This window comes from Suncus etruscus, chromosome 1 (genome assembly GCF_024139225.1).
Source record: "Suncus etruscus isolate mSunEtr1 chromosome 1, mSunEtr1.pri.cur, whole genome shotgun sequence".
Taxonomy (NCBI): Eukaryota; Metazoa; Chordata; class Mammalia; order Eulipotyphla; family Soricidae; genus Suncus; species Suncus etruscus.
The window spans coordinates 145,001,303-145,013,417 of NC_064848.1; the positions used below are offsets into that span (position 1 = coordinate 145,001,303).

Genomic DNA, 12,115 nt, shown 5'->3' on the forward strand with positions numbered 1-12,115 from the left:
CCCAGGTCCATCCCAGGTTGGCTGTGTGCAAAGCAGACGCCCTACTGCTCTGCTATTCCTCTGGCCCCATAAATTTCTTAACTCTCTTCTATCATCTGTAGGATGAAAAGATTAACACTTACTTTTTAGAGTTCTTTTATTTTTATTTTGTTTAAACACCTTGATTACATACATGATTGTGTATGGGTTTCAGTCATGTAAAGAACACCACCCATCACCAGTGCAACATTCCCATCACCAATGTTCCAAGTCTCCCTCCTCCCCACCCGACCCCCGCCTGTACTCTAAACAGGCTCTCCATTTCCTTCACACATTCTCATTATTAGGACAGTTCAAACTGTAGTTATTTCTCTAACTAAACTCATCACTCTTTATGGTGAGCTTCCTGAGGTGAGCTGGAACTTCCAGCTCTTTTCTCTTTTGTGTCTGAAAATTATTACTGCAAGAATGTCTTTCATTGTTCTTAAAACCCATAGATGAGTGAGACCATTCTGCGTTTTTCTCTCTCTCTCTCTGACTTATTTCACTCAGCATAATAGATTCCGTGTACACTTTTTAGAGTTCTAATGACAAAAATAGCACTTGTGCTAAAATGCCCAATTATTTTTTGTTTGTTTATTTTGGGGCCACACTTGGTGGTATTCAGGGGTCACTCCTGGCTCTATGCTCAGAAATCACTCCTGGGAAGCATGGGGGACCACTCGAGATGCTGGGATCCGAATCACCATTGGTCCTGGGTTGGCCACTAGCAAGGCAAACTCCCCACTGCTGTGCCAGCTCTCTGGCCCTCTAGAATGCTGATTCTTAGAAGATGTTTAAAGATTGATTCCCTTTCCTCAATTTTTCTCTGCCTCTGTGCTCAGCTTCCATCATTTGGTCTTCATCAAAAACTCTGAGACCAGGTGCTAGAATTCTAAATGGAAGCTAGTGTCTGTGAATGGGGCTCATTCTTTATGTCTCTCTTGGGTTCTGATTTGGCTGTTCTTTACTTCTTTTCTCTGTGCAATGGCTAAAATTCATTGAGTTTAGCCACCAAAGGGGCTACCTATTGACTATGTGCACCTGCATTTTGAAGAATGTATCCAAATAGGGCAGACTCTGGGGAAACAGCAAAGAAACTTGCAGTCACCTTGAGAGAGGAAGATGGCATGGAAATATATTTGATGGGAGGTAGATGAAGGCATTGTCAGTAGTACTCAGGGCTACATGGAAGTCTTTCATGAAATATTTATCAAGCATCTATTCTACAAAAGCTCAATTTTTCTCATGAGATTTGAGTTCTGGGAGGTCTCATACTGCTTTGCTGTTCATGGCTGATGAAACGAGGACTACAATTGTGGCAATCTAGTGTCTGGAGTGCCTAAGAATTTCAGGGGAAGGAGCAATTGTGTCTGATTAAGCCAATCAGGCTTCCTAAAAGATGCATTTTGATCCAGTTGGAGGGAGAATCATTGATTAAAGGAAAAAAATTTTGGATCTGCAACAGTCAATACAAAACTTAGTGTTAAGAGGGCTGGAGCAGTGACACAAGTGGTAAGGCATTTGCCTTGCATGTGCTAACCTAGGACGAACTGTGGTTCGATCCCCCAGCGTTCCATATGGTCCCCCAAGCCAGGAGCGATTTCTGAGTGCATAGCCAGGAGTAACGCCTGAGCGTCACTAGGTGTGACCCAAAAAGCAAAAACCCAAAAAAAACCTTAGTGTTATAAAATGAAAAGAGATTCTTTTGATTATTCCTCACCTGCCCTTCTCCTGATCTCACACAGACCTTAGCTTAGACTCTAGTTTTAGTTCCCAGTGACTGACCAGCAGTCTACCCTAGATTCTGGTCTCTGGCTTCTAGGATTAACCAGCAGTCTGTCCCAGACTCTGGTTTCTAGTTTCTGTGTTGTACAGAATTTTGTGCTGGAGTCTGATCTTTGGCTTCTGCGATTTACCAACAGTATTTGTTTGTTTTGGGGCCATACCCAGTAGTGCTCAGGATTTAGTTCTGTCTCTGTATTTAGGGATTACTCTTCGTGGTGCTGGGGAACATACTGGATACCAGAGATCAAACCTGGGTTGGCCATGTGCAAGGCAAGAGTCTTACCTCCTGTACTATCTCTTTGGCTCTTGACCAGCAACCTAAACTCCAGTTTATGGGGTTGACTAGCCACCTGAACTGGAACTACCTAGATTGGTTAGACTCACCTCACTGGACCGAAGCACTCCGAAGAATGGGTAGAGGAAGGCAGGCACCAATGCTGCAGCTCCAAGGGGCACAGCTTCAGAGACCCAGTACACAGCAGTCACAATGAGCACATAGGCACATGCAGCCTCCTGGAAGGGGTAAGAGAGGGCTCTGAGTCATCTTATCAGTCAGCACCCCTGAGAATGCAGGGAGACCCCAGGGCCCAAGGAACCTCTCATAGGTGCATAGACAAGGAAGTCCAGGAGAGTTAGACATGGCCAGGGAATAGAGTGGCCAAATGATTTAGTCCCTACTTTGAGGAGGGAGCATAACCATGCCTGGAACATGATTGGCATTGGTTGGTGTTGTGAAGACCACAAGGCTGTTAGGACCCCACAGCCTGACTGCTTCCTGAAGTCCTGGAGATGGGGCAGAAATGAATGACAGTTCTATGATCAGGTATTGTACTAGGGAGAGTGTCCTGGTTTTCTCTTGGACTGAGGACCTAATATTTTGGTTACACTGATCTAATAGTTTCTTGGGGAGTGGAAGGTAAGGGCAGGGTCATCTGTGTGCTGAGACCCTCCAGTTTGGATTGGAAATTCCCGTGCTGGGGTCAGGGTGGTGGATTCCTTTGAATCCAGAGGTTTAGCAGCATCCCTGGTTTTTCCCACTAGATGTCAGTAGCACCTTCCAATGACCAAATGTCATTTGACATTGGAAAGGGATGGGGTGTCCTGGTAGAGAATCAATGTCCAAGGCAGGGTCTGCTTCTCATTTTCTTTTGGGATCCCCAACTCTGCCCACTGGGAAACCTCCACTGACAAGAGGATAGTGAGAGCCATCTACTGGTAAGGGAGACTGGAAATCAACCAGTGTTCCCCCCATGGCTTTTCTAGTTGTGTCAACTTGGGTGGGGGAAGGGTGCGCAGAATGAATGAGCACATCATTCTTTTTTTTTTTTTTTTTGGTTTTTGGGTCACACCCGGCAGCACTCAGAGGTTACTCCTGGCTCTGTGCTCAGAAATCTCCCCTGGCATGCATGGTGGACCATATGGGATGCCGGGATTTGAACCACCGTCCTTCTGGATGTAAGGCAAATAAATGCCCTACCTCCATGCTATCTCTCCAGCTCCGAGCACATCATTCTTGTTTGTGGAGGTACCCCTGGCTGTACTCAGCACCTACTAATGGTTTGGTCCTTGAAGGTTGCTCTTGGACTTTGCTGGGGTGGGGAGTTTGGGGAACCCTGAGGAAATTGGGCTTCCTGCATACAAAGCAAGTGCTTCAGCCCATTGAAGTCCCTCTCCAGTCCATTGTGTCTGTCATTATTTAAAAAGCTCAGGATTCAGTGGTGAATGCAGTTAAAGAAATAGCTACACTAACAACTATTATGATAGTGAGTGAAAGAAATAAAATGCCTGTCCCAAAACAGGCAGGGGGTGGGGAGAAGGGAGATGGGGAGCATTGGTGGTTGGAAGATTACATTGGTGAAGGGGGATATTCTTTTTATTACTGAAACCCAACTACAAGCATATTTGTAATCATGGTGTTTAAATAAAGATATTATTAAAAAATAAAAAATTAAAAGCTCAAGACTGTGCTCGCTTTGACAGCACATATACTAAAATTGGAATGATACAAAGAAGATTAGCATGGCTCCTATGCAAGAATGACATGTAAATTCATGAAGTATTTCATATTTTTAGGTTGTGACAGGAACAGGATATCTATCCATTGTTTCCTGAGACTTGTGGGAACACATAGGAGAGAAAAAGATTTCCTGTTAATTTTTATGTTTATTACCTTAATTTTTGTTGATAATTTCATGGGTAGATATACATTTCAACTTACCAAACAGTGTATTTAAATATCTATTGTATAACATGTCAGTTAAATTTTAATAAAATTGCTAAAGATCTAAAAAAAAAAAAGCTCAGGAATCTTGGGGACTGGAGTGATTGTATAGTAGGTAGGGTGCATTGTACACGGCTGACCCAGGTTTGATCCTCGGCATCCCATATGATCCATTGAACCTGCTAGGAGTTATTTCTGAGTGCAGAGCCAGGAGTAAACTCTGAGCACCACCAGGTATGTGGCCCAAAACTAAAACCAACCAACTAAACAAACAACAAAAAAAAGCTCAGCACTTCTTGATATTGGCCCTCAGAATTGATGCTCAAGGGGCCGGAGCTCATGAATTGTGTTGGCAAAGGTCACTGCTTTCCCTTGGAAAAGGTCACTGCCCAAGGGCCTTAAAGTAGGTTTGGAGGGCCACTGCATACCTCACATTTGTTTTTGGGGGGCACTCTCAGCAGTACTCATGAACCTCAGGGGCCACTCCTAGTGATTCTCAGCCAACCTGATAAGTTCAATGCTAGGGCCTGGGTATGTTGGGCTTCCTGAGCCTTATGGTGCTGGGGACCACCAGGGCCACCCTAGTGGGGGCCTGGACATGCCCTGATCCAGTGGCAGTTGTGAAGGTACCTGCAGTGCTAGAGATTTGATGGCCCTAAGTTGGGAGAGTAAAAAGCATGTGCCCTGACCACTGTGTTCTCACCCTGGTTGGCCTCTAGTTCCCTCAATTTTCTCAGAGCTCTTATCCATCAGTGCTAGGCTCCAAGTCACTCCAGGGGTCTGGGGATCTGGAACCTGACACTCCTTGTTCTGTTGATCTCTCCTTGGGGTTCAGGACACGGGTACTCAAAGCCTTTTTTACACAAAAGTTACAAAAGGTCTCGTGAGGGGTACAAGGAGAGATGGCAAGGCTTGGCAGGATGGGACCTTTGCTCCCTCTACATACCAGGGATTGTGGGGCTGCTACAACCCCTGTTGACTGTGGCACCACTGGGATCTCCCGGGGACAAAGAAATCAGAGAGACTCAAACTGTGGAAGTCTGATAAGATCTCTCTAAAAGAATGATAGCATAGAATTTAGAGAAAGACCCTCTTTGTTGCAAAAATAAAGCTAGGTAAGAGGAATTCAAAGCACACATATAAGTTTCTTCTGCACATTCATTCTCTTCATAACTGGCAGAATGGCAGATGGATGATAAAGAGAACCATGCCCATCCCACTGAGAAACCTTTATTCCTTAGGAGAATTCAGTTTTTCTTGTCCTGGTGATAGTAGGGCACATATTAAGAAGAGAGAGAAAGGGGCCGGAGAGGTGGTGCTAGAGGTAAGGTGTCTGCCTTGCAAGCGCTAGCTAAGGAAGGACTGCGGTTCGATCCCCTGGCATCCCATATGGTCCCCCCAAGCTAGGGGCAATTTCTGAGTGATTAGCCAGGAGTAACCCCTGAGCATCAAATGGGTGTGGCCAAAAAAAAAAAAGAAGAAAGAAAGGAGCCGGAGAGATAGCATGGAGCCAGGATGTTTGCCTTGCATGCCGAAGGACGGTGGTTAGAATCCCAGCATCCCATATGGTCCCCCAAGCCTGCCAGGAGCAATTTTTGAGCATAGAACCAGGAGTAACCCCTGAGTGCTGCCGGGTGTGACCCAAAAACAAAACAAACAAACAAACAAAAAAAGAGGTGAGAGAAATAGGGGAGAGGGAGAGAGAAGAGAGAATAAAAAGAGAAAGAGGAGAGAGAAAAGGGAGAAAGGAAGGAAGGAGAGGGAGAGGTTGGGAGGAAGAGAGATGTGAAACTTTCCTCTCTCAGGGCCATATTTATTTAGAATGATAGTAAAGCAGCGTACATTTTGAGGGGCCACATCTGCTGCGGAGAAAAGAATTACTCCCTGCAGTGCTGGGGGACTATAAAGTATGGGGATTTGGAACAAGTGTTCAAGCCCTTTGAATCATCTAAGCTCCAGAGTAACTTTTTTTTTGGGGGGGGGGGACATCTGGTGACGCTCAGGGGTTACTCCTGGCTATGCACTCAGAAATCACTCCTGGCTTGGGGGACCATATGGGACACTGGGAGATCGAACCACGGTCCATCCTAGGTTAGCGTGTGCAAGGCAAATGCCCTACCGCTTGTGCCACTGTTCCAGCCCCCAGAGTAACTTTTTTTTGGTCTGTGTGTGTGTGTGTATGTGTGTGTGTGTATGTGTGTGTGTGTATGTGTGTGTGTGTGTGTGTGTGTGTGTGTGTGTATGGTTAGCAATATTTCAGAGGCAATGGGCCCCAGGGACAATTCTTGCTCAATTCAGCCAGGCGTTCAAAGAAAAGGCCCAAGGATTTGATAGCTATTCAGTCTTTGCGATATTACCAAGGACTGTGGGCCACTTTATAGAGCGGGGACTCTAGGAATGTACCCAGTGGTGCTCTGGGATCTTTTGGTGCCAGAACTAAAACCAAGTTGGTACATGATAGGCATATATTCTAATCACTGTATAATCTCCTACTTCTGCCACCCCCCCTCCCAACCAGAACAAATTTTTTGTTTATGATTTTGCTTTTTATCCAACAGGGCTTAGGGATTACTTCTGGCACTGAGCTCAGGGATCACAGCTGGCAGGACTCAGGGGACCACATATGGTTACAGGGATCAGCCATATGCAAGGCACTGTCTTATCTACTATACTAGCTTTCCAGCCCTAAGCCCCAGAGTAAACTTTTTGTTTTGTTTTTGGGCCATATCCAGCAGGAATCAGGGATTACTCCTGGCTCTGTGCTGAGAAATCACTCCTGATAGGCTTGGGGGACCATATGGGATGCTGGGAATTGAACCCAGTTCCATCCTGGGTTGGCCAAGTTCAATGCCCTACTGCTGTGCTATCTCTCCACCCCCTCCTCAGTAAACTTTTTGACCATAGTTCATGCAGGATTAGAGCATCTCATAGAGGAAGCCATTTACCTCCAGCAGTAATAAGAACCAAATGAGCTATATATTTTTTTAATCAGGACTTTTCTGAGAGCAGAAGAGTGTATACCTTCAGAAGCCTTCACTACATTTCTCACTTGGATCACCTCTGGAATTTACCCTTTTTAGCCCCCCCCTCAAAACACAATAGGTAAAGAGTCAGACCACCCAAAGACTGCACTGCCAATGTTCAAAGTGTGAATGCAAAATTCCCATGTTCCCACTGCTGGCCTGTGTTTGATAAGTGGACTGGGCTTATCCCCTGTGGGCCAAGAAAGCTCTCTTTCTTTTCTTTTCTTTTTTTTTTTTTGGTTTTTGGGCCACACCCAGCGGTGCTCAGGGGTTACTCCTGGCTGTCTGCTCAGAAATAGCTCCTGGCAGGCATGGGGGACCATATGGGACACCGGGATTCGAACCAACCACCTTTGGTCCTGGATCGGCTGCTTGCAAGGCAAACGCCACTGTGCTATCTCTCCGGGCCCAAGGGAGCTCTCTTTCTTATCAATTGTACAGAACCTTCTGACAATACCATTTCCAGGAAGCACTTTCTCATCACCACTGGTCAGTAGGTGGGTAGGGGCTGACCAGCACCCAATACTGTCTTTAAGGACCATGGTGCTGTTTCGTTTTTTTTTTTTTTGTCTTCTGCTCAGAAATGAAGAAGAGCTGCCTGTATTGGTTGCTAATTACCACCATGAGACCTTCTCTGATGCCCTGTGGGCCTCAGAAGACTGTCCACCAGCTCTCAGCCTTTGGGAAGTTGAGACTGGAAGCTGGTGTCATTCTGATCTCCTAAGGGACACCTATTGGGATAAAGTGATGAAATTTCCATCCCCCCTCCACCCTGCTTGTGCCTTCTTTTTCTGGACCAGGGTAAACTGAGGTCAGGTCAGCCCACACTTCCTCAGATGGAGCTGTGGCTAGTGGTGGAGGTGGAAGAAGGGGAGCGAGGACATTTTCTGTTGGTTGGTGTGACTGTGGGGACCAGTGAGCTTTGAGGAGGAGGAATAGCCTCATTCTTCCTGATGACTTGTGATCTCCACCCCCTCTGTGACCTTTTTTTTTCTGTTTGCTTGTTTTGGGGCCACATTCCACTGTTCTCAGGGGTAACTCCTAGCTATGCACTCAGGAATCAATCCTGGCAGGCTTGGGGAACCATATTGGATGCCAGGACCGAACTCAGATTGGCCATGTGCAAGGCAAGCACCCTACCCACTGCACTATCTTTCCACATGCACCCCACCGAGCCATGACCCCAAATTGTGAGCCTCTTTAAGGGGAGTGGCAGTATGTTACATAGGAGATCCCAATATCTATGCTTATGGGTCCTCTGACTGCCCCCATGAGCTTCTGCTGATGCAAGAATGTGGGGATTGGTTTTTAAATATCTCCATATATGGGACAACCCCATCCCTACCCCAGAGAAGTCATGATCTTGTCTAAAGTCACAAGCATGGCTGCTGGAAAACTGTCTCTGAGGAAAAACCTATAACAAGGGCACCCACTCGTGGTCCAAGTACAGCTCATTTATTATTGATTTATTTTGCTTTTGGGGCCACATCAAACTGTGTTCAGGGCTTAATCCTGACTCTGTGACCAGGATCCCTTGCTGAGACCAAATCCAGGTAGATCAAGTGCAAAGCAAGCGCTTTCCCTGCTGTACTATCTCTTGGTCCTCCAAATCCAGCTTGAAACATCACTTTAGGACTGAGAGATGGCACAGTTGGCTTTATGCAGACTTTGCATGCAGTAGGCTCGCTCCAGTAGGACACAGTCCCCAGAGCACAGAAATGAGCATGGTGGCTCCTGAGCACCTTCAGGCTATGACCTCCTCCCTACACCTCTCTCCAAGGGCTGGGCAGATGTGCAAGAAAACATGACTAACATGCAAGACCTCAAGTTTGTTCCAGCACCACCAGGCCAGATGGAGCCCCTGTAAAATATATTTCTAAAAATCAGACACAAAAATAGACATACACAGAGTTGAGACTCACCATCTTTTCTTGTCTTTCTTCTCTTTCTTTAAATGTATAGATTCAGTGCCCTACTTATTTTATTTCTTTATTATTGATTTTGAGCCTCACTTGGCAGTGCTTAGTAGGACTTACTTCTGGTTCTGCACTCATGGACTATTACTGGCATAGCTCGAGGGACCATATGAGATACCTGGGATTGAACCTAATTGGACATGTGAAGGGTAAATGCCCTTCCACCACTATATTACTGCTCCCGTCTCCACTTGCCTACTTTAAAAACTGTTTTTTCCCCCTTCCTGTGTTTATATATTACCAATGCATCCAAACTAAGAAGCTCAAAGAGAGGCCGCCCCCAAGAAGATGTGGAGACACTTCAGCTTAGCTTAAGATCCCATAAATAGGCTGATGTAAGGTGACTGTGGACACCCCTGTTTCTGGTATGAAGATGAAGAGGGTTCTGTGTCCATGGGGAGCCTTTCCTTAGTTCCATCTGAGATGAGAGAAAACATCAGAACAGAGACTAAGAAGAACCCCTAGCCTATTTGGATTGTTTAGGCACAGGAAGCCCTCAATGATTCCTCCCCACCAGTCCACCCCTATTATTTGAGCACCATCTCCTGACCTCAGCTGTCTTCCTTCGCCTAGAGATTGCTAGGAGCAGGAATGATAGCACAGCAGGTAGTACACTTGTCTTGCATGCAGCTGACCCTGCTTTGATCCTTGCTACCCCATATGGTGTTCTGAATCCTACCTGCAGTGACCCCCTAAGTGCAGAACCATGAGTGATCCCTGGCATAGCTGTGCATGTCCTAACTTCCCCCCACACCCTTTCCCAAAGAGTTAAGCTATTTCGCATTTAAAAACTACCCTGATCTTCTTTTTTTTTTTTTTTTTTTTTGGTTTTTGAGCCACACCCAGCGGTGCTCAGGAGTTACTCCTGGCTGTCTGCTCAGAAATAGCTCCTGGCAGGCACAGGGGACCATATGGGACACCGGGATTTGAACCAACCACCTTTGGTCCTGGATCGGCTGCTTGCAAGGCAAACGCCGCTGTGCTATCTCTCCGGGCCCTACCCTGAACTTCTTGACTTAACTTCTCAATCTTGGTTACTAAGTTACTCAGGGAGCAAGAAGGCCATTTTCCCCTCCCATAAACACACTGAGCTTCTTTAGCTTCATTTTCCTGATAGGGTCTCAAAGAGTGCATGGGAGAGAGTTCTACCTGTGAAGGAGAGGAGGAGGTGGTGGGAAAGGCAGGAGATGAAACAGGAGGAAGGTAAAAGCAGTGAAGAAAGGAGAAGAGGAAGAGGTGGAAGCATACTTGGAGGAGTTGTGCAGGAGAGAATGGAGAAGGAGGAAGGAGAGGAGGGAGAGGAAGAAGGAGAAAAAGAAGAGGAAAAAGAGGTAGAAGTAAACTTGGAGGAGGGGAGAGGAAGAAAAGGGAGAGGAGAAAGGATGAAGAGGAGAAACTCAGTAGAGAAATGAAGGGAAAGAGCCAGCCAGAAGCGATGAGCAAATCAAATGCCACCCCAATGCACCTCTATTCCCTCAAGCCCAGCAAAGGATTAAGTCAAGGTCATAAGGGATGTATGAGAGTGCTCCCATTTCTTTTTTATCCTGTCATTTGATGTCCCTCCTGAAGAATGAAGTGGCAGCAAAATGTGAAAATCCAAGGGCTGGATACACGTGACCAAAGGCCACTCTCTGCTTTTCCCACTTGAAATTCAGAAGGAACTGGAGAAGTTGGAAACTTCCAGGACTTCCAGAAACTCCCCAGGACCCACCCATAGACCTGGGAAAGGTCCCTCCACTTTGCCCCCCTCCCCCAGGCCTAAGGGACCCTTTTCCTCCCTCCCTCTTCAGGACCTAGAAGAGAACCATACTTGATCCCTCGAAATACTGCCAACATCCCTTCAGTGTCCTTCTTATCCATAATGCCAGGCAGGCTGGCAGAGTCTCACACACCAGCCAGGACCCTTCCTCTCCTCTTTGTTCCTGCAGCACAGCCTCCAAAGTGACAGAAAGTGAGTTTGTTTTTTCCTTCCAGAAGAAGTATTTCAAGCCAACACAAAACCATGCTGAAGTCCCAGAGCATGAACTCTGGGGTGTGGATCTCCCCCAACCCAGCCCTTGGGGCCCCCAGAGGGGCAGGCACTACTCACGCTGCTGGGGTGGAGCAGGGGCAAAGGCAGCAGCAGGAGTGGCACGAAGATGACCAGCAGCAGGTTTCTGGCCCGGAGAAGGCTCTTCAGCCAGCCCATCTTGGATCCGCTTTCCTCCTACTCCAGACAGACTTCTTGAATCTTTCTCGACTTCCCAGAGCCCTCTTTTGTAAGTGGCAGAATCCCAGGCCTCGGTTGGCACCAAAGAGCGGGCTTCAGTCTTAGGTAGGACTGGGGAGCGTAGTCTTATGTTCATCAAACAGGGACTGGGCAAGCATGACCCAGGGGTGCATAGTGGGGTTTTCAATCCTTTGCTTGCTTAGGGAGAAAGCACTTCATTCTAGGGCTTAGCCAAAGTCCCCTGAACCAAAAACCCAAGTTACACCTTGCTACTGCTATTCAGCCTTGAAAGAGTCATTGAAAGACTTTAAAAGAATGAAAACTCTCAGGCGTGAGCTGTTGCCCTCATCATCTTCCCTCTCTGAAGTCCAAATTCGAGGCAGGATCAGTTTCACCTGTACTAATTTCTGGAAGAAATCAAGCACCTCCCACCCCTTATAGGAAAGTCCCCTCACCACTGAGCAGACCAGGTGGGCTGCAGGACTGTCCCTGGACCTTAACTCCCTTCCAAAGTCTTTCTTTCAACCTGGCTTCCCACTTTGCCTTGGAGTCAGAGCTTCCAAGGCAGGGGTCGGGGAGGGGGGAAAATCCCCAAGACATTCCTTGTTGTCATGGGACAAAACCATGCTGGAGGCCCACCTTTAAGTTCATTCACCTATGGGAAGCTAGGCCTGGGAGGTGGCCCCTCCCATTCTTCACAGCCAATCAGCACACCAGGAAGGCGGAGTTAGCATCTCTTTCAAAAAAACAGTTCTTGGTAGGTCCCAGCGGGTGGGTGGGGGAAACCTGCTGATTCTGCAAGAATCTGAGCCATGTGCAAAGTTTTTTCTTTTCCAAACATCTGAGGATCTAGTGATCTTCCTAATCATGTCTCTTCCCC

At 46.9% G+C, this 12,115-nt stretch overlaps 1 protein-coding gene and 1 non-coding gene across 3 annotated transcripts in view; one reads left to right on the forward strand and one right to left on the reverse strand.

The window, feature by feature from the left end:
- SLC13A4 (solute carrier family 13 member 4) overlaps positions 1 to 11,787 on the reverse strand; it is a 53,555-nt gene extending 41,768 nt beyond the window's left edge. The window contains exons 1-2 of one of the 2 annotated variants that reach the window (XM_049774604.1): positions 11,116 to 11,787; positions 2,191 to 2,319 (exon numbers count right to left, since the gene is read on the reverse strand). In XM_049774604.1, the coding sequence (XP_049630561.1) occupies positions 2,191 to 2,319; positions 11,116 to 11,214 (228 nt within the window). In that variant the 5' untranslated portion in view covers positions 11,215 to 11,787. The remainder of the gene's footprint in view (positions 1 to 2,190; positions 2,320 to 11,115) is intronic. The other variant, XM_049774596.1, reaches the window with a different exon arrangement.
- LOC126027337 (U6 spliceosomal RNA) lies at positions 3,771 to 3,877 on the forward strand. Its single transcript, XR_007502247.1, has one exon. It is a non-coding gene; the product is annotated as a U6 spliceosomal RNA (small nuclear RNA).
- Positions 11,788 to 12,115: the final 328 nt, after the last annotated feature.